Consider the following 23,054-nt stretch of genomic DNA (forward strand, 5'->3'; position numbering starts at 1 on the left):
CGGATAAAACACTCAGTTTCTCAGAGCCTCAGTTGCAAATGTGAATGAATGCACAGCATGGTGGTGGTGAAGATTAGGAAGAAAAATGATGGTTGGGGAGCATGCAGTTTGGGATGAAGTAGGTTGAAAAGCCTGTCCTAATTTTGTTTCCTTTTCTCAGACAAGAGTTATTAAACTTAACCCCCCCAAAGATGTCATTTGGTGATACAAATTTTGCTTGTGCCTGTGAAAATCAAATTATTTTTTGGAAAATGACCCTTAACTTAAAAGGTTCATATTTTAATGCAAGACATATTTTACAAATAATACAGTACCTAACTTTAAGTGGCAGGGCCTAGTTTTAGGGAAAATAAAAAGACTGTTTGGAGCAGAAGACATATAAATCTCAATGCCCTCTGGTAATATTTATGCCATGGGCTCATCTTTCTCTTGCATCATGTAAGACAGCCTTCTGAAATGAGTAGTTCTATTAAATCCCAGGGCAAAAGAGAGATGCCAAAGCAATTACATTTATGGTAAATTCAGCAGAGGAAGATGTGCTAGAGATAGGAAGAAAAGCTCTGTGGGCATAATTTCAAGGAAAGACACCGGTTGGTTTCTGCCAGCAGTCACTAGATGCCACCAGCACGGAGCAATTAGAGATGCAGTGATTCTGTTAGAGCAAAAATGGTGCGACAGCCATCAGGCAAAGCCTTCAGCAGTGCCAAGTCCTTATGGATAATGAACACAGGTTCAGCGCTTTGTAGTTATGTACTGTTCTTAACTTCTAGAAGTACATTATACTTCTTTAAACTGATTCTCAAATGAATTGTCAGGATTATATATAAGTCTACCTTAACATTCCCTATCCCCAAAATGCTGGGGATTGTTTTGTTTTGTTTTGGTAAAGCTGGGGATGGAACCCACAGGCATTCTACCTCCAAGCTACACTCCAGCCTTTTTTTTTTTTTTTTTTTTTTTTTCAGCACAGGGGATGGAACCCAGGGGCATTCTACTTCCAAGCTATAACCCCAGCCCGACTTTTTTATTCTTTATTCTGAAACAGGGTCTCACTGAGTTGCAAAGGGCCTCTGTAAGTAGCTGAGGCTGTCCGCAAACCCAGGTCCTCCTGTCTCACCCTCTCAAAAATGCTGGGATTACAAGTGTGTACCACTATATCCAGATTCCCCCAGCCCTGTTTTATTTTTTTATTGGCAAACAGGGTCTCTCAAAATTGGTGAGGGCCTCACTAAGTTGCTGAGGCTGGACTTGAACCTGTAATCCTTTTGTCTCATCCTCCCAAGTACTGGAATTACAGGCATACACCACCACCCTCCGCTCTGCTTTGTCTTTGGTTTTTTTTTTTTTTTTCTTTCTTTCTTTTTTCTTTATACGTTTATTGGTGCACTGTAATTATACATCATGCTGAGGTATGGAGTAATAGGAATATACATGCACCTAATATTTGATGCATTCCACTTCAGACTTCACCCCCCCTTTGTCCCCATACCCACACTCATCATTGAGATTGGCACTGGTAACTTTATATATGTACATAGCATTATTTAAACTGTTACCTTTTTTATATCTCTATCACCCCTCCTCCAGTTTTTGTGCAACTTAGCAAGACCTTACTTATCTCTAAATAAAAAATAAAAAGGGCTGGGGATATAGCTCATTGGTAAAGCACCCTTGGGTTCAATTCCTATAACCAAAAACAAACCAAAAAAAATAAGAACTTTTCTCTATCAAAGACACTATCAACAGAGTAAAATAGCAACTTGCTGAATGGAAGAAAATATTTGTTTGTGAAATATTTGTTAAGAAATTGTTATCTAGAATATAGGAAGAACTCCTAAAACTCAACAACAAAAACACAAACAACTCAATTCAAATATAGGCAAAGGACATTTCTCCAAAGAAGTTACACAAATGCTTATGAAAAGGTGTTCAACATCATTAAGATTAGAAAAATTCAAATCAAAGCCACAATGAGATATCACTTCATACCCACTAGGGTAGCTATTATTTTTTTTTAAATGGCAAACAACAAGTGTTGACAAGAATGTGTAGAAATCGCTAGCGAGAATGTAAAATGGTGCAACCACTATGGAAAACAATTTGATAGTTCATCAAAAGGTTAAATATAGAATTGTCATAAGACTCAGCAATTCTACAACTTGAAAGCACTCAGTTAAGTAAAATAAATAACACAAAAGGACAAATATGGTGTGGTTCCACTCATATGAGACATCTATAATAAGCAAATGCATACAGTCAGTAGAATAGGCATTGCCAGGGATTGAGATTTGTGATTTAATGGTTGCTTCTTGGGCTAAAAAAAATATTTTGGAAACAGGTAGTAATGATGGTTGTACAGCATTTTGAATGTACCTAATGCCAATGAATTAAACACTTAAAATTGTTAAAATGGTTATGTTATATATATTTTATTATAATTTTTTAAATCTACAAGTAGATGTCTGAGACCTGTGAAAGTAAAAAGGAAATGAAGAGACTGGCACATTGAGTATCCCAGACTAGAATCTGCAGAGATTGGGTTGGTTTTGGAGGAGGAAGGAGGAGGAAGTGTATGCATGACACTGAAATTACCAGGCTGGGATCTTGAAGGACTATGAGTGACATTATCAAAACTAACTGTGACGCAGATTAAAGAATGGATCTGAGGCAACGGCTCAAGTCATATTCAGTTGTAGTTTCTTTGTATTTGAAGTCCCCATGGGACATCTCAATGTATAATAGAAATGTAATCTGACGGTGACTTCATCAAAGACAATCCAGCCAAAAATCAATCAATCAACAACAAACAGTAGCTAACATTCCCTGGCTACTTACAATGTACCAGACGCTGTGCTCAGCACTCGGTAGTGGTTCACTCCTCACAACTACCCTCTGAGGCATGATTGCCCTCGTCTCACAAACCAACTGGTGCCCAGTTACACCAACTCATTTGCCATTCCCTACAAATGCCTTGAGGTTTTCACCAAGATGGCACTGAAAGCAAAGAAGGACATTCACCTGCCCAAGCCAAAGCCGAAGCAAAGGCTTTAAAGCCAGGAAGATAATACTAGAAGGTGAACACAGCCACAAAAAGAAACTAAAGAAGATACACACCTCCCACATGCCAGGGGTTCAATACACTGCACTCCAGAGACAGCCCGGATATCCTAGGAAGAGCGTCCCCATGAGAAGCAAGCTTGACCACTACGCCACCATCAAGTCCCCAGACACTGAGCCTACCTGGAAGAAGCTAGAAGACAACACACCGAAGTTCACTGTAGATGTCAAGACCCAAGAGCACCAGATCAAAGGGGCTGGAAAGAAACTCTAAGACACAGATGTGACCAACGAGGCCTGATGAGGGAGAGAGAAAGCCTTGTGTTCAACAGCTCCCTGATTACAATGCTTTAGATGTTACCCACAAAATTGGGATCATACAAACTGAGAGAGACTAGCTGACTATATATACATTGTTTCACACACACACCCAAAAAAAAACAATAAATAAATGAAGACTGGGTATGTAGCTCAGTTGTAGAACACGTGCTTAGCATATGCAAGGCCCTGGGTCCAATCCCCAGCATGAAAAAAATATTTACCCTTTCAGACTTCAGTATTTGCGGTCACTTCTGATCCCCCTATGGCTACCGTGTCCTCCTGTCACTGCACTTTCTGGATTCAGGCCTATTTGTTCTCCAGGTCCCTCCCAAGGTCAACGGTTCTAAGCGCTCCAAGCTGTTGGACTCAGAAGTGACCCTTTCCAGCCGGCTATGGTGGCACATGCTTGAAATCCCAGCATTTGGGAGGCTGAGAAAGGATTGCACAGGTTCAAAGCCAGCCTCTGCTACTTAGTGAGGCCATTTGCAACTCAGTGAGACCCTGTTTCAAAATAAAAAATAAAATATAGGGCTGGGGCTGTCTCTTGGAGGTAGAATGCCCCTGAGTTCCATTCCCGGTACTGCATAATAATAATAATAATAATAATAATAATAATAATAATAATAATAATGTGACCCTTTCCCCTTTGGTCCTTACTTAGCATTTAATCTCTTAAGAAGATGCCTGCAGAATAGTGTCCCATTAAGGAGACAGTGGGCTCCTGGCAGGCAGAAGCCATTTTTCTCAATTTTTGAATTTCCATCCATATTTCTGAAGATGTCTTTCCTTCAGAAGTTAGTGTTGACTTTATCAATGGAAAAACTGAACTTGAAACTCGTGTGTCCCTGGGAGCAAACCCAGGCCTGCTGGGTCTCCATTCTGTTCTGTCTCTACCATGCACTAGGGTCTCTGTCTTTCTAGCTCTGCATACAAATTTGCCTTCTGAAATCATCCACACTCTATGAAGGAGAGCATCCTGACTCCTCTCACCATATTAATAATTCACAGCCAGGAATATTGAAAGTCACAGGCTTCTCTTCCACTCGTGTGATCGTAGGTGTTCCAACTAGACCATAAGATTCACAGAGGAGGCAGATCCTTTTTTATTCTTCACTGTATACCGAGAATATAGCACAGGGAATGGACATAGAGGTATTTAATAAACATTTGTTGAATAAGTAATGAACCCACTTACTTTACTTAAAAGACCCCAAGGCTATGAGGAGAAATTAGCAAAACTTGCATTCTTATTTCCCCAGCCAAGAATTATCTATCTAAAGCCAAATGAATTATCTATCCCACATCGACTAGCCACCTTGATATTTGTACCACACATCCCTCTTTTCAAAAAGCCTCCTGTGTGGGGTTAAATAAAACCATGTTAGAGTGAAGCCTGACTCCTCTTGCCTAACTCAAGGAAGCCTTTGCTAGTCAGGCACGATGGTGCACTCCTGTAACCCCAGAACTTGGGAGGCTGAGACAGGATGATCGCAGGTTTGAAGCTAGCCTAAGCAACTTAGAAAGACCCTCGGCAAAGCAGTGAAACCCAGTTTCCAAATAAAAAAATAAAATAGAGCTGGAGGAGTAGCTTAGAATGCTGCTGGGTTCAAACCCTAGTACAAAAAGAAGGAAGGAAGGAAGGAAGGAAGGAAGGAAGGAAGGAAGGAAGGAAGGACGGCAGCCCTACCTAAAAGGATTTCATCTCTGTCACCCTTTCCCTTTCTCCTTATTTTTCCCCTTCCCACCTATTCGTAGCCAATCACCACCTCACTTTCTAATCTTGCTCAGCCTCTCCCAGGAGGCCTTGACATATTTTAATGATGTCAAGCCCCAAAGCTGGCCATCAAAGGAGGAAAGTCTGAAAATGAGCTCTTCTGTAATAAAATTTATTCAATATTCCATGTCCTAGATTTGAGATGTATGTGAGAGAGAAGGGGGGAGAGCTATACCTTCAGCCACAGGTACAGAGCCAGTGATTTTAAAAAAAGAAAGAAAAGAAAACTGAATCATTTGTAAACATTCTTGTCTACATTTTTAAAATAAAAACCTCATTTGAGTGAGTAAACAAGTTGTAGGATCAGTTCTACTGGAATTTTATTCACCTGTTTTGATGGAGTTGAGCAAAAGGAGAGGCTCTAAATATGTGCTGAAGAGGTGGCAATAAAAAGATAAGGAGAGAGAAGCGGGGAGAATGGCGGGTACTGCGCTGGTCTCCAGCTGCCCACCTTATCCTGTACTGAACTCTCCGTACTTCCTCTCTGCACCACTTTTTGCTAGAATTTACACAGATGTAGACAATTATGCCTTTGAAACTTAGAATTTGGCTCCCAAAGCATTTCATCCCATTGTCTACACAGATGCCATCTAAGTGATCATTTCGGATTCTCAAGAGTTTAGAAAATGGTATCCTCCATCATTGCCATGGCCCTTTTTGTGAAGAGCCCCACCCATTGCCTGCTAGCTCGAAGACCTAAAAATAGCGCCGAGCGGAAGCTCTGTGAGGCCCATTAAGCAGTAAACAACTTTCAGGAAGTCCGGTAACCGGAGCATGGGGCGCACGGGAACACAACATACCACTGTTTGTAACAAATGAGCTAATTTTGCATGGAGCGAGTGATCTAAGTGCTGATTGGCTGCTTGGGATATATAAGCGGGGAGCGGGGAGCGGAGAGGAGAAGAGTATGTAAGAGCCTGGAATAATAAAGAGTCCGAAGAAGATCGTCTCCGGTGTCGTGCTTGAAAGCGGCAAGTGGTGGCCCGTACGGGGAATCTCTCTCAACGAGACGGTCAGAACTTTGGACTTTCCAGGGCAGCCGGCTGGTAAGTTCTCCTGTGAAGAGGGAGGCTCTACAAAGTAGAGGATCATAAGATTGTTCTTTCCCAACTCCGTTTGAGGACGAAGGGGAGCTCCTTTGAGGGGAGGATTTATAGGGTAGTATACTCTCAGGCTGGACCTGAGGCTGAATAGATATGGGAAATAATCCATCTCATCCAATACAAAAGGCTTTAAAAGCCTTATTAAACGGAAAGGGGTTAAAACTTAGGGATAAGACTATTCAGGGTTTTTTGAGCCAAGTGGATGAGGTGGCCCCTTGGTTTGCAGTATCAGGAAACTTGACCCTGGCAAGTTGGGATAAGTTAGGGAAGGATATTAAAAGGGCAGAGAAAAACAATCAAGTCACGGGAGGAACTTATCCTTTGTGGCGCCTCGTCAGGGCATGTTTGGAGCAGAAATACTACAAACCGCTAGTGCGAGAGGGACAAGTGGCACTTGATCTGTTAAAAGAGGAACGGTCCACTTCCTCTCACCCAGCTAGTGAACTAGGCTCTGAAGGGGAGGGGGACTCGGACGAGGAACTTGCGGCAATAGAGGAGGAAGTCAGCAGATTAACCCTAGCTACGGGCCCCTCGCAGGGCTCTGTTCCTCCGCCCTATAATCCCTCAGCTCCAGGACAAAGCGGAGGCCGCTCCTTTAATGAAAAGGTATGGCGTGAGCCGGAAATGTTACTATCCAGACAGGCTTTCCCCGTGTTTCAACCACAAGGAGGAGGACCTCGGTATCATGAGCCTTTAGATTATAAGCTTGTAAAACATATTGCTGAGTCCGTGCGGACTTATGGTACCAATGCTGCATACACCGTAGCCACCTTAGAAAGCATTTACAGGTATGCCATGACCCCTGGAGATTGGCAGAACTTGGCCCGAGCGGCTTTGACCCCAGGACAATATTTAGATTGGAAGGCTTTCCTTATTGAGTTCGCAGCAGAGCAAGCAGCGGTGAATCAGGCCGCAGGACAACCTGCCTGGAATTTGGATATGCTTTTGGGACAGGGACAATTTGCTAACAACCAGACCTGTTACCCTCAACAAGTGTATGATCAGATAAACAATTTGGCCACCAGGGCATGGAAAAGTTTGCCTAATAAAGGGGAGGTGTCAGGCAATCTTACTAAGATAATTCAAGGTCCCACTGAGCCTTTTTCTGATTTTGTGGCTAGGATGGTAGAAGCTGCTGGACGAATATTCGGGGATGTCGATGCAGCCATGCCACTTGTTAAACAGCTTATTTTCGAACAATGTAATACTGAATGCAAACAAGCTATAAATCCATATAAAAGTAAAGGTTTAGAAGTATGGATGAAGTTATGTAGAGAACTCGGCGGACCTTTAACCAACTCGGGGCTCGCTGCGGCTATCATGCAAGTATCTGGCAGGCAAAAGGGCAATAACAACACCCGACTAGGAAATTGCTTTTCATGTGGGGCGGCAGGGCATTTAAAAAGAGACTGCCCAAAACGAGGCTCTCTCTCTCAAAAGAGCCCACCAGACCTATGTAAGAGATGTAGAAAAGGCAGACATCCCGCCTCAGAGTGCCGGTCCGTTAAGGATATTGACGGCAATATCCTACCGTCCCATGATCAGTCGGGACAGGGTCGCCCGCTGTCAAAAAACGGGAAACGGGGCCCCCATCCCCAGGGCCCTTACAAGTATGGGGGCCAACAAATGTACAATGCTATAGAGACACACCAAACACCCCAATGGCCCAATCTCCAACCGCCCAAGGAATCCGGAGAGCCACTCCCGGTTCAGCGGGATTGGACCTCTGTGCCACCACCCGGCTGGTATTAACCCCTCGAATGGGAATTCAAATTATGTCAACTGATATGTCAGGGCCATTACCCCCAGAAACGGTGGGCATAGTTTTGGGGCGATCATCATCCACCATGAAAGGCCTAATAACTCATCCTGGAGTAATTGACCAAGATTATGAGGGCGTTATAAAGGTTATGGTCTCCGCCCCCAGAGGAATTGTTGCCATCTCTCCTGGTGATCGGATAGCGCAGCTGTTATTATTACCTAGTCTACATTCTCTCTTCCCTTCAAAAAAGGAACAGCGAGGAGAAAAAGGGTTTGGGTCCTCTGGTACTAATATAATATCTCTCGCCTTTGACATGGGAAAACGACCTTTAATTACTTTGAAAGTGGAGGGAAAGCCGATTCTAGGATTGCTTGATACAGGGGCAGATACTAGTGTAATTGCTTCTAAGGATTGGCCCCCCGCCTGGCCCATAAAAAAGGCTGACACACAGCTTAGAGGATTAGGATACATTAAAACACCTGATATTAGTGCTAGACCCCTTCATTGGGAGGACCAAGAAAAACATTCTGGGACCTTTACACCCTATATGCTGGAAATTCCGGTCTCCTTGTGGGGTCGAGATCTACTTCTGGACATGGGATTCCGATTACATAATGAATATTCTCCCCAGGCGCTACATATGTTTAACAAGCAAGGTTTTCATCCATCATTTGGATTAGGGCGAAACCTACAGGGACGGAGGAGCCCTGTCCCCACTGAAGGACAAAACACTAAACAGGGATTGGGTTTTGTGGAGTAGCCACTGGGGAGGCAATTCCCATCACTTGGAAGACGGGGGATCCAGTATGGGTTTCCCAGTGGCCTCTCCCCCGTGAAAAATTGGAAGCAGTAAAAGAGTTAGTAAAAGAACAACTAAAATTAGGACATATCCAATCATCCACATCACCCTGGAATACCCCTATATTTGTAATAAAGAAAAAATCAGGAAAATGGAGACTATTACATGATCTCCGAGCCATAAATGAACAAATGCAAGTTATGGGACCAGTCCAACGTGGACTCCCCCTTCTCTCAACTATTCCAAAATTCTGGCCAATTATAGTGATTGATATAAAAGATTGCTTTTTCTCTATACCATTAAATCCTCTAGATACCCCACGTTTTGCTTTTACTGTGCCATCCCTAAACCAAGAGCAAATTGACCAGAGATATGAATGGAGAGTGCTCCCCCAGGGTATGGCGAATAGCCCCACTCTTTGTCAACTATATGTGGATGCTGCCTTACAACCTGTTAGGGATAAATTCCCTCCATTGCGTTGTCTCCATTATATGGATGATATCCTATTAGCCTGTGAAAATGAAAAGGTACTGGATGAAGCGTATTGTGTGCTTGTTAAAGCCCTTGAGGAAAAGGGTTTAGTTATAGCATCTGAAAAGGTTCAAAAGGGCACCGTCACCCATTTTTTGGGAAATATTCTTTATCCCAATTTTGTCACGCCTCAAAAGGTCACCATTCGTACAGACCAGTTACACACTTTAAATGATTTTCAAAAGTTATTAGGAGATATTAATTGGATACGTCCTGCTTTAGGAATCCCAAATTTTATGCTAAAACCTTTATATGATATCCTCAAAGGAGATTCTTCCTTAACCTCTCCTAGAATGCTGACTGCTGAAGCCCGGGAAGCCTTAAGTTTGGTAGAACAAGCTTTAACTAAGGCTTCCCTTAAGCGCATTTCACCGAGGGATTCTATTTGGGCATGCATACTGGCTACTGAGCTCCAACCCACTGGGGTCTTATGGCAACAAGGACCTTTATTATGGATTCATCCTAAACTATCTCCTCAAAAGGTTATTGAGTATTATCCCTCTATGGTGGCAAAGGTTGCTGTTCTTGCCATACAGCAATGTATTCAACATTTTGGCCAAACCCCTAATAAGCTTATTGTTCCCTATAGTAAACACCAAATATTAATTTTACAAACCTCCCTGGATGATTGGGCTATATTACGATGTGTGTTTAATGGAGAGATAGATAATCACTTACCTAAAGATCCTATATTACATTTTGCAACTCAACATCCTATTATCTTTCCAACCATAACCAGAAGAACACCTATACCCTTCGCTATCAATATTTTTACTGATGGATCAAAATCTGGCCTTGGAACTTTTATGATAGAAGGACAAAAACCCATAGTTGTTCAATATCAGCATATATCACCTCAGCTAGTTGAACTAAATATTATATTAGAAGTGTTTGAGAGATATGATTCTTCCTTTAATTTGTTATCGGACTCCTCCTATGCTGTAGAGATGATAAAGTCCCTTGAATGTGCGGGGCAAATATCAACACATACGCCCATCCACTACTTGGCATCTAAAATTCAACATTTAATTTTGATGAGGAAAAATCCCTTTTATGTACAACATATTAGGGCACATACAGGCTTACCAGGGCCTGTTGCCCAAGGTAATGATTATGTAGATAAGCTTACGAAGATGCCCATGATTTTCTCTCTCACCCCACTTCAACGGGCACAAGATTTTCATCGCCAGTTTCATGTAAATGCTAAAACTTTACAGATTAAATTTAAAATTCCTCGTTGTCAAGCCCGTGACATCATCAAGGCCTGTGGTACTTGTGCACCCTTTATCCCCTCTTCTAATGTTGGTGTTTGCCCACGTGGGTTGCTCCCCTTACATTTATGGCAAATGGATGTGACCCATATACCTGAATTTGGCTCTGTTAAGTATGTACATGTTTCTGTTGATACTGTTTCTGGAATTATATATGCTTCTACTCACACAGGGGAAAAAGCTCGTGACGTTATCGCTCATTGTCTTGAAGCTTGGGCAGCATGGAATGTGCCAAAAGAAATAAAAACTGATAATGGTCCGGCTTATACCTCACAAAAATTTCAGTCTTTCTGTAAACAGATGGGCGTAACATTAAAACATGGCCTTCCATATAATCCTCAAGGACAGGGCATTGTTAAACGCGCCCATTGCACAATAAAAGAATGTCTAATAAAACAAAAAGGGGGAATAGGTGAGAATCTGAAACCAAGGCAGCGATTATCTTTGGCACTTTTTACTTTAAATTTTTTAAATTTAGATATTAATGGCAAATCGGCCGCAGATCGCCATTTTTGTCTTTCTAGTATTCCCCATGATATGGTAAAATGGAAAGATGTCCTCACCGGAAAATGGAAGGGACCTGATCCGGTACTCACATGGGCCAGAGGTTCTGTTTGTGTTTTCCCACAGGACGGAACCGATCCGATTTGGATCCCAGAGAGACTGACTCGTCAAATAATATCGCAAGATGGCGCCTCAGGGATGGATACACCTGATCACCATGCTGATCTGGACAAAACCAGTATGGAGTGAGCAACAATGGGGCAACTGGAGCTGGGAGTTTGATAAACTCACCGAACAATTACGTGCTGAAATCATCAAGGTCAACACCACCCGAATCGACCGAACAATTACGTGCTGAAATCATCAAGGTCAACACCACCCGAATCGACCCCAAAGTGGCCCAAACGCTGGCGTCCCGGATCCAGAAGGCAGCATTCCATCTAAAAGAATGGGCCGGGTTGGGAGCATTGGGATTTTGTTTTGTTTTCCTGTGCATTCTATGTCTCTGTTGCCTGAGACGTTTATTTCTGCAGAGGGCCAAGGATCAGATGCTCCTAGCTCAGGCTTTCATGGCGGTTGAAGCAGGACAATCGCCTACTGTTTGGCTAGCCGCAATGGAAAAATCATAAAGCAGAATGTCAGCAAGGACTGCACTTGGGACCCCGGGAGGGTGCATCCCAAGGAGGATATGCTCAGCTGCATACGGGTTACCACTGTATTGCTCGCCCGTCCCTGCAAAAAAGGTGGTGGCAAATAATTGCATAAACTATAGCAGGGGTTGAGTTCTCTATCCTCTTCTGCTTAAAAACAAAAAGGGGGAACTGTGAAGAGCCCCACCCATTGCCTGCTAGCTCGAAGACCTAAAAATAGCGCCGAGCGGAAGCTCTGTGAGGCCCATTAAGCAGTAAACAACTTTCAGGAAGTCCGGTAACCGGAGCATGGGGCGCACGGGAACACAACATACCACTGTTTGTAACAAATGAGCTAATTTTGCATGGAGCGAGTGATCTAAGTGCTGATTGGCTGCTTGGGATATATAAGCGGGGAGCGGGGAGCGGAGAGGAGAAGAGTATGTAAGAGCCTGGAATAATAAAGAGTCCGAAGAAGATCGTCTCCGGTGTCGTGCTTGAAAGCGGCACCTTTTAAATGTATAACATCTAAAAACAAAATGAAGCCCTCCGCCAGGCTGGGTACGTATCCACGGGCAGATTTGGCTGATCTGCCACTGGGCAACCTTGCTTGTGTATGCTCTTTTCTTCTTCCTTTTCCAACAGCCAAGTCCCTCCAGTGGTTCAGCTCAAAAGGCCACTCACAGAGTTGGAGAAACCTCTCCCTCTGTGGCCAAGTAGTCAAGAACCTACAAGCAGCTGTTCCAGCACCTCTCCAGGGCTGCTCAGAACTCCTAGCCTCAGTCAGAGGCAATCATAGTGCCCTGAAGATGTCTTCGACTTATAAACTCATATGAGCCATCTAAAAAGAGTGTAGCTATGAGTTAAATGGCCTGGAATGAAAAGAGTGGCCTCCCCCGACTTCTACCGGGGCTTGTTCAGGTTACAAACAGCTTTAGAAAACGAACACACTGGACTCAGATAAGGAGATGAACTGGGAGCTTCATACAATGTGTCAAGCTCGAGGTGGTGACAGCAAATGGCCATCCAACTTCAACCTCCTGGGTGTTTCTCTGTCACTAGAGAAACACAAACATGCATCAGGAAATTGATTTTAGAAAAGGCTTCCTTCCCAGCAGACTTCCGGGAAGATGGTGACCGAGAAAAGCGGGGCTTAAGAGCCCCGCTAACAACTAATCTCCATTACCACAAAATTAGCGCCTTTCATAGCCAGAAAACACCATCACCAGAGAAACAAAAAAATCACCAGGCTCCAGAGAGAAAGTGGACTGAGAACAGAGCTCAGAGCCACAGAGTAGATACACCGGCCTCACGCCCGAGGCCGCGGCAGCAGCGCCATACTGCCGGTGGCAGCGGCGACTTCACCGGACGGCTACAGCAAGCCAAGGTGAGCTGCTGAGGAACAGCCAGGCAGGATTTCTTGCCGCAGGTAAAATCTAAAGCTCCCAGTGGCTGAGCTCAGCACACGCTGCAGGGATTCAGAGTCGAAATCAAAACCAAGAAGAAATACGCCAGCCTCACGGCTGAGGGCGTGGCAGCGGCGCCATATTGCCACCGGCGGCAGCAGCAGAGAATTCACCGAATCCAGTACAGCTACATCTACGTACTCAAGAACAGTGAGTCAAATTGCGGGCCACAGAGGAGAAATCCCAGTACTGTACTCCCTGGGACTTGACCCAGGGGGGAGGGGCGGTGGCAGAGATACCACACCATAGGAGAACGTGCAACCTGGCACCCCTCACAGTCTAAAGCAGCCTCTATTGACTCTCTGAGTCTGAGACTCTGTGATACAACCCAGTAAAGGAGTAGTGGGGTCTGAGATACTACAGACTCGAGATCCAGAACACCTTAAGCGAAGTCATAGTGACCCAAGGGAAGAACCCAGAGAAGGTACAAACTTCCGAAATCATGGGAAAGAGGAATAATACTGGAGCAATGAATGCCCACAACCCCACAACATCAGAACCCGATAAAACAGAAAATCAGAGATTTCTAGAAGATTAAATCAGGAAAATAACAGTAGAAATAATAGAGGTGCTTCGAAAAGAACTCAGAGAGAGCCAAAAAGAGATAAAGGATGTAATTAATGAAGTAAAGGCCTCAATTCAAAGCACACACAACCGATTAGACCACGTGGAGAACAGAATCTCGCTCTTAGAAGATGATAATTACAAAAATGAACGCATAGTTTCTAATCTAGGAAAAAATATCCGACAGCAGGAATCTGATATTGAAGAAATATGGGCCCATTTTAAGAGAGCTAACCTAAGAATAATTGGAATAGAGGAGGGAAAAGAAAGTGAAACCAAAGGGATCAACAATCTCTTCAAGGAAGTAATAGCAGAAAATTTTCCAAACATAGAGCAAGAGGTTGATACACAGGTCCAGGAAACTTATAGAACTCCCTTTAGACAGGATCGGAGAAGAGGATCCCCACGCCACATAATTGTCAAAACGACCAATGTGGAAGCCAAACAGAGAATCTTAAAGGCAACAAAAACAAAGGGCCAAGTGACATTCAGAGGCAAACCAATTAGAATCACTCCAGACTTCCCAAAACAAGTCATGAGAGCCAGAAAGGCTTGGAGTAACATATTCCAAACTCTGAAAGAAAACAACTTCCAGCCAAAAATTTCCTACCCAGCAAAACTTTCTATCAAATTAGATGGAGAAATAAGAAGCTTCCATGACAAACAGAAACTGAAGGAATTTATGTCTTCAAAACCAGCACTAGAGAAAATACTCAAAGAGATTAACTACAAAGAAGAAATAGGTAACACACACCAGAACCAGAGAAATAAGAGTTTCCATCCAACAGACAACTAAGATTGGTTATCTGTGGAGATTCATTATTTATGTTAGTCTTTTACCTATCTCTAAATGGTATTGTTTGCCTTTATTGTTGTTAATTTTTAGGATTTCTAGTTGGAATATTAATATACCTTCAGATATAGCATTTGGAAATATTTTATCCCATTCTATTAGTAACTGTTAACTCTGTTTACATTGTCTTTGGATATACAATATTTTTTTTATTTTTTAGGGAGTTTGTATACTCTTCTGTTGCCTGTGCCATTGAAATCATATCCAAGAAATCACTGCCAATTTCAATGTTGTGAGGTTTTATGGCCCAGATTTTCTCCTAAAAGTTTATAGTCTTAAGATTTATATTTAGAACTTTTATCTATTTTGAGTTAATATTTGTATATGGGATTAGGTAAGGGTCCAACTTTATTCTTTTCCATGTAATTATTATGTTTCAACAATATTTAGTTAAAAGATTATTATTTCCACCACCAAATGTTCGTGGAAACCTTGTCAAAAATAACTTGACAATATAGGAAAGGATTTAGCTCTAGGCTTTTATTTAACTCCAATGGTTTATATATCTGCCTTTAGAATAGTACTACACTGTTTCAATTATTGTAGCTTTATATGGTTTGAAATCAGAAAATATATATCTTCTAGCTTTGTTCTTTTTCAAGATCGTTTTGGGTATCTAGAGTTCATATTCCATATTAGGACAGATTTTTTTTCTGAAAAATAAATATATAAATATATGATAGTTTCAGCTAAAAAAAATAGAAAAAAAATTCTCTGGTAAGAAAGAAAGTAAAAAGAAATATTGAAATGTTATCTTTAAGTCATCAAAAGCTTGGTATCAGACAAATGAAACTGTTATGTGAGATTATCATTTTTAATTTCAGATAAATTGCTATAATACTAGATGTCAACCACTAAGCCAAGCATGGGAGGGAGAGACGGGGAGAGAATGGGGTGGGAATTGGGTGGGGGCTGACTGGGCGATGTGTGCATGTATGTCTACAAAAGTTTGTATCCCACTATGATTTATGAATACAGTGCACCAATAAAAAAAATTTTTTTAAAAAGAAAAGGCTTCCTTCCCCTACCCCCACTTCCAGTACTGGGAATTGAACCCAGGGTTCAATTCTATCACTGAGTTACATCCCTTGCCCCATGAAAGGCATATTTTTAGGCTTAGTTCCTAAAATACCTAAGGAAAGTTTCTCTCTGGTACTTGTTTTTTGGGAGGATAAAGAAAAGATAAAACTAATGAGAGTGAACCAGGTACATCCTGGTGACCAGGCAAGTTCATCCTCTACCTTGTGGGCTCTTCCATGCTACCAAGAAGAGGTGAAATAGTTTGCAGAGGTATGAGGCAAGCATTTTCCATAATTCAGAGTTTAAATCTGGAGTTGATATGTTCCAGGAAAATGAATAGCAATATGTTCTTGTATGTATCCACTTGCGGTGCTGTTGGTTTTTGCAAAACTTACCATAATTTTCATTGTATTTTTATAGAGGTCTATATGCTGAAACAAGTTAAGAACTGCTGTTCTGTTATTATTTCACATTTTCTTGATATCAAAGACAGAATCCCACAAACTAGATGTCCAATAGTGGGACAGCCCAACCTGTCACCAATTTCCCTGAATAAGGAAACCTGTACATGCCACATTCAACCCCTCCTAAGAGGCATTCTACTAACCTCTACTAAAACACACGAAGTATGAAAGAGCTCTCCACCACCTCATCCCCATCCCAACATCATTTATACCTGGTACTTTTCACAATTAACTGCCTTCTACTTCATTTCCCCACTCCAGCAAAAGTAGGCCCAGAGAGTCCTTCTGTTTTGAAGAGACTCCCTGCCTTACCTACTCATTCGAGGAAGAAGAACCTTGAAGAAAATCATTATTTTAGTCGATCCCATTCTCATGTCCACCCTTAAGTATCCCAGAAGAGATCACCATAATTCAGGACAATGTGAAGGCATAAGAGAGATTAAGATAATAGAGGGTATCTGTCGTGCACACCCAAGTAACAAAGGGTAAATGATACCCACCTTCACCACAGCTGGGTTGGCAACAGGAGGACTAGTGAAGTCTTGAGGCAGGAAGGTTTGTGGAAGGACCTGTCTGTCCAGACTCCTTCTGCTGCTGATTCTGCTTTCAATACTTTTCATTATCCACCCTTTTCCCACCTCTAACTACTCAGTACTAATATAATAATTGGAAAAAATTACCCTTTTTTGTTTTTCATTCTGCAACTTTTCAAAGTTCAGGCGTGGTTCAGAGAATCTTCATCCAGCATATTTTTTTCTTTCTTCTTTTTTCTTTCTTTCTTTTCAGCACTGAGAATTGAACCCATGGGCATGCTACCTCTGAGCTCTACCCCAACCTTTTTGTATTTTATTGAAATGGGGTCTCCCTAAGCTGCTGAGGGTCTCAAGTTGCTGGATCTGGCCTTGAATCTGTGATTTTTCCTGCCTCCGCCTCTCAAATACTGGGATTACAGATAGGCACCACCATGCCTGGCTCTGGTATAGTATTTCAACAAGAGTTTCAATTTTTTTTCTCTGTTGCTAATCCTCTAAGATGCCGTTTAACTTCTCACCCAGGAAAAATGCTAAATTGTGACCGCAGGTATAGAGGGAGACAGTTGCAGGCAGAAGCCTTAGGTCACCACAACCTGCCCACACCCCATGGTGCCCGCCCTCTCCAATAAGATGGGAATGGTGGAAGGTTCTGGAAGCAGGAAGACAACAAATTTCAAGATAAGCACCTCCTGTAAAAGAAAAATCTCCCACTTTACAGAGACCATGCTGCAGGCAGCCACAGTCCTGCTGTCTGGCCATCTCCTACTCCTTCTCACGTAAAGTAGCCTGTGTTCTTCTATTTAATGTCTTGCCTTTTCTCCATAAATTGCAATGAAGTCAAAGCATCACTCTAGTCATATAGTCAAGAAGGTAATTTATGACCTAATATGTACGAGGGCTGTCAGGAACCGGCAATAGGATCCTCAAAGCATCCCCCGCTCAGTGTTCTTTTTGTTGTTGTTGTTTTTTGTTTTTTGGGGGTTTTTTTTTTGGTTGGGGGTGTTTTGTTTTTTGGGGGGTTTTTTGTTTTTTTGGTGGTACTGGGGTTCCTAGAAACCCTTCTACCTCCAGGCTACACTCCCAGACCTATTTTATATTTTTATTTGGAAACAGAGTCTCTTAAGCCAGCACAGCTGGCTTCGAACCTGCACAATCCTCCTGTCTCCACCTCCCAAGCACAGGGATTACAAGCGTGCGCCACCACGCCCAGAGTGTGTTCTTTCTTTTTTCCACAGATTCGGAACGTGGCAGCAAACCTCTGTGTGGACAGCAAGCATGGCGCCACGGGAACCGAGCTCAGGCTGGACGTCTGTGTCAAGGACGGCTCAGAAAGGACGTGGTCTCATGAGCAGGTGTGTGGGGAGCCCGGGCGGGGCTGGCGGGAGGGAGGGGAGTCCACAGGCCTGCGAGGAGCTGTGGTTCCGCCACCAACCAACTCTGTGATGAGTAAATCACTTTACTTCTCTGTGTCTTAGAGTAATTGTGATAAGCAGTTGAGATAATAGATACAAATATGTTTAAATTTTTTTAAAAAAAAAGACAGTAAAAGAATAGTTCGCCGTGACCCTAAATTTATTGCCTTTCCCAGAATGGAACTTTTCTTTGTTGGAGGGAGTTACTAGAGACTGATCCCAAGGGCATTCTACCTCCAAATTATACCCTCAGCCCTTTTTATATTTTTTTAAATTTTGAAACAGGGTCACTAAGTAGCTGAGGGTTTTAGTGAGTCGTTGAGGCTGGCCTCACACCTGTGATCGTCCTGTCTCAGTCCCCCAAGAACATGCAGAACATGCATTAATATTTCTCTCTCTCTCTCTCTCTCTCTGCACTAGAGATAGAAGCCAAAAAACATTCTACCTCCCGGTAGCCCTTCTATATTTTTGTTCTGAAAGAGGGTCTCATTAAGTTGCTGACAGTCTCATTAAGTTACTGAGGCTGGTCTTGAACCTACAATCGTTCTATCTCAGCCTCTCAAGTACTGGGATTACAGGCGTGTGCCACCAACCCAGCCCGATAATTGAATGCTAGGGAACTCTTCCAACAAAGTGTTGAGGTTTTAATGAAAGACTCTGTTGTTCTGTGTTTAGGACTTCATTTAAATCTATTTTTCCCTTCTGAGTGTATATTAAAAAGAATGCAAGCCAGACGTGGTAGTGCACGCTTGTAATCCCCATGCTTGGGAGGCGGAGACAGGAGGATTGCACAGGTTCGAAGCCAGCCTCAGCTACTTAGTGAGGCTCTCAGCAACTTAGTAAGACCCTGTTTCCAAATAAAGTATAAAATGATCTGGGAGTATAGCCCAGAGGTAGAAAATCCCTGGGTTCCACCCCCAATACCACAAAAAAAAAAAAAAATGAAGGAATCTCTTATTGTAACAGAAGCTTTTAATCTTACTTCTGAAGGATAACCACGGCAGCAACGCCCCCAACATGGACATTATGGAATACTCTAAGACTACATATTACTTTGATTAAAGGCATTTCAGTGCAACCCAGTTTAATTTAAGAATGTGATCCTAACCCATTTTGAAACTTGAAACTCCTTGTAAGGAGCTTTTCTTACACTATCATTTGTGAAAAAGAAAAGATAGTGGGAAGAATTCTGTCAGGCCCTTTTTAAAAGTAATTAAATTTTAAAGCATAAAATATTTGAATAGAAAATATCATAGTAACCCAGGCATGGAGGCACACATTTGTAATCCCAGTACTTCAGAGGCTGAGACAGGGGGATCACAGGTTCAAAAACAGCCTCAAAAAGTAGTGAGAGTCTCATCAACCTCATAAGATCCTGTTTCAAAATAAAAATAAAAAATAGCTCAGAGGTAGAATGTCCCTGGGTTCAATCCTCAATACCACATACACACAAAAAAAAGAGAAGAAAATATCATAGTAGACCTTTATGCACACATAAAACAGATTTCACAAGGAAAATCAGTTATTACCATACTTAAAAAGAAAAAAAAATGCGGGGCATGGTGGTGCACACTTGTAATCCCAGTACTTGGGAGGCTGAGACAGGAGGATTGTGGTTCGCGGACAGCCTTAGCTACTTAGCGAGGCTCTTATCAATTCAGTGAAACCCTATTTCAAAATAAAGAATAAAAAATAGAGCTGAGGGTGTATCTTGGAGGTAGAATGCCCCTGGGTTCCATCCCCAGTACTGAGAAAGGAAGGGAGGGAGGGAGGGAGGGAGGGAGGGAGGAAGGAAGGAAGGGGGGGGGGTTATAGATACAATTAAAGCCCTTCCCCCTTCCTATTCCCTCTCTCCCTCTGCAGAAATGATAAATCCCAAGGTTAAGATAATATCCCCTGCCAGCACTTGCAGTTTCTCAAATTTGTCCATAATACCTCTCTTATGAAAGCAAAAAGAAAGTAAGCAGCCGGGCGTGGTGGCGCACGCTTGTAATCCCCGTGCTTGGTATGCTGAGACGGGAGAGTCACACAGGTTTGAAGCCAGCCTCAGCTACTTAGTGAGGCTCTCAGCAACTTAGTGAGACCCTGTTTCAAAATAAAATATTAAATAGGTCTGGGAATATGGCTCAGAGGTAGAAGGCCCCTGGGTTCCACCCCGAGTACCACCGAAAAAAAGAGAAAGAAAGAAAACAAAAGAAAGAAAGAAAGAAAGAAAGAAAGAAAGAAAGAAAGAAAGAAAGAAAGAATTACTGAGCTCCAAGTTTATTCCTTACGCATCTATTTTGTGTAATAGACTAGAAATAGACCTTGAAAATTCTTCTGTTGTGGAGAGACTCCTTACCTTCTGTGTTTATTTCAGAGAAAAGAACTTTGATGAAAATTATCATCTGGGTGTCATTATGCCCAGCCTCAGTCATTAAGTAGTTGTTGGGGTGCACTGAGACTGTATGCTGGCAGCTCCCTCTCCCCACCCCGCTGCCCACCATGATGATTACAGAAGGAGCGGCGCTATGCTGGGAACGCAGCAACAGGCCAAATCCGCAGCCCACTGCACAGTTCATTCAACCTATGACACCCTCTTCTAACCATGCATTCACTTGCAATCGTATCCACAGTCTCAAGGTATTCTAGAAGGACTGTGGGCCTTGTGGTCGGCCCAACCTACATTTCAGCTCAAACCACGTGGCCTTGTGAAATTGCTTGCTCTTTCTAAGCCAGTGTCTCCATCCTTAACTAAGAACAGGGGTGCGTGAGCACACGTCACACCTGTGATACGACAGCACCTTGCATGTGGCATAGGTGCAGGGTAGACTCACTCTCCTTTCCATCTTCTCTCACACACTCACAAAGTTACCTTATGCGAGTTAAAAATTAGAAATCTCCCTCTCAGGCCCAAGGCAGCTGTGACTTGGGCCTCCTGTGTTGATTCCCAGCAGAGTCACCAAATACTAGTTCCCACTCACACCAATATATCTGCAGTGTGGGAAAACCTGGCCAGGTAGGTTTTAAAGAAGGTTCTGTGGCTTTAAGACTTCCTGATAAGGATCAAATATTACACAAAGCTGATTGCCTCCTCCTAAGAATGCCTTCTCTATAAGCACCACGGGGATATTGCCAGGGGTCAGAGCTTAGTGTCCACTGTTACCCCCAACAAGCAATTCTGACTGCAGCCTGGGAGCAAGAAAGAATGCTCAAAAGGTGTTTGTTTGTTTGTTTGGTTTGTTTGTTTGCGGTCCTGGGGATGGAACCAGGGGCATTCTACCTCTGAGCTACACCCTCAGCCCTATTTTTTGTTCTTTATTTTGAAACAGGGTCTCACTAAGTTGCAGAGGGCCTCACTAAGTAGCTGAGACTGTCGGCAAACTGCAATCCTCCTGTCTCACCCTCCCAAATGCTGGGATTACACGGGTGCACCACCACGCCCAGCTCTCAAGAGGTTTTAAGACCAGCATCCAGAGCAGCAAAGGATATTTTAAAAGCAATTTATTAAAAGCAAGTCATACAGAGAAGCTTTGTCTCTTAGCTACATTTGTGTGTACTACCTCCATTCAGCCCAATCAGGAAACATACCTAGCCAGCTGACTGGTGTGCATGCTAGTATGAATGTTATGGGACAGAATTAATATTTCTGTCCTGTAATGTTCTAGAATGAAATTTACTCTGGCCTGAAAGTGTTATTTGACAGCTAAAAATGAGTATAAGCAAAACCAACTAGATTACACGCACTTTAAAAATTATTGGTACATTTTTCCCTGCAGGCTGAACGGCAAAAATCTATGGCATGTAATTTAAGAAATGACCACTAGAGGGCAGCACCAGACTGGCAGAAAACTCCATACAAGCAGAACAAAAACACCAGCTCCATACAAGCAGAACAAAAACACCAGTGAACGTAGCTCTTGAAAAAGATTTCTAGTCTCAAGGGATCCTAAAAATGGAGCTACCAAGAGATTAAAGAGTGATAGGAAGTGAAAGATAAATCCTATTTGAAATATGTATCACCATAGATTGACTTGAAGGTTAAAACATTACAAGCTGCTTCATTTTCTAGTACTTAACATAAGCTTTATTCAGTATATTACTTGATGATTAATAAGACTTATAATTCATTCCTTTACACTTACATTAAAATTCCTGGATGAGAACTATATCAGGACATGAAAACTTGAAAATCGTTTAATTCAGAAGCATTCAAAGCCGGGCATGGTGGCGCACACTTGTAATTCCCGCACTTGGGAGGCTGAGACAGGAGGATCGCACGGGTTCGAAGCCAGCCTCAGCTACTTAGTGAGGCTCTCTGCAACTTAGTGAGACCCTGTTTCTAAATAAAGTATAAAATAGGTCTGGGAGTATAGCCCAGAGGTAGAAAGCCTCTGGGTTCCACACAGGGAGGTGCTAACTTGAGTTGAAGTGCCCCCTCCCAGACCCCACCTCCCTCAAAAAAACTAACAAAAATGAATAAACAAAATTGTCACATGGGAAACAAAGAAGAGTTCACTATAACATCCTTCTGTTGCAGAACACTAGTCCTGACTAATCTGGCTCCTGTGAAGGAAACAGATGTATGATTCATTCTTCCAGGGTGATCAATTTAGACATTTGATATCACTATAGCATTGTGTGCTGGCTCTGTTTCCTTTAGGGAACAAGAAAGAAAAATAAAAATAGATCCATGTAACACTGTAAGGTCTGGAAAGGATACTCCCTAACTCCCCTTATGAGTGCAAGGGAGAGGAGGGGAGAGGCTGAGAGGTTCATGCTCTCCTGGGCCTGCTTTGAGCTCTTTCTCTGTACCCAGCAGCAGGCTCCCAGCTCATGCTGGGGAGGAAGCAGGGCAGCAGGCCTTTGGTCCTGCTGAGAAAGTAGACCAGCGCTCCATTTCTAAGACCGGAGGTGAGATACGCAGAGATGAGGAGATGGAAACAAGTGGGGCCTTCAGGGACAGGACAAACTCCTCTCCTTGGAGAAAAACAATCTCCCTATCAGAACAG

At 42.7% G+C, this 23,054-nt stretch overlaps 1 protein-coding gene across 1 annotated transcript in view; it reads left to right on the forward strand.

The window, feature by feature from the left end:
* The window catches only part of GALNTL6 (polypeptide N-acetylgalactosaminyltransferase like 6), a gene marked incomplete at both ends in the record, with an annotated part of 1,089,171 nt that overhangs the window by 1,040,352 nt on the left and 25,765 nt on the right, over positions 1 to 23,054 (forward strand). Inside the window, one exon of the mRNA XM_080710675.1 lies at positions 17,887 to 18,003. Coding sequence (XP_080566801.1) covers positions 17,887 to 18,003 — 117 coding nt within the window. The remainder of the gene's footprint in view (positions 1 to 17,886; positions 18,004 to 23,054) is intronic.

This window comes from Muscardinus avellanarius (genome assembly GCF_963383645.1).
Source record: "Muscardinus avellanarius genome assembly, chromosome: 14".
In the NCBI taxonomy this organism is placed as follows: Eukaryota; Metazoa; Chordata; class Mammalia; order Rodentia; family Gliridae; genus Muscardinus; species Muscardinus avellanarius.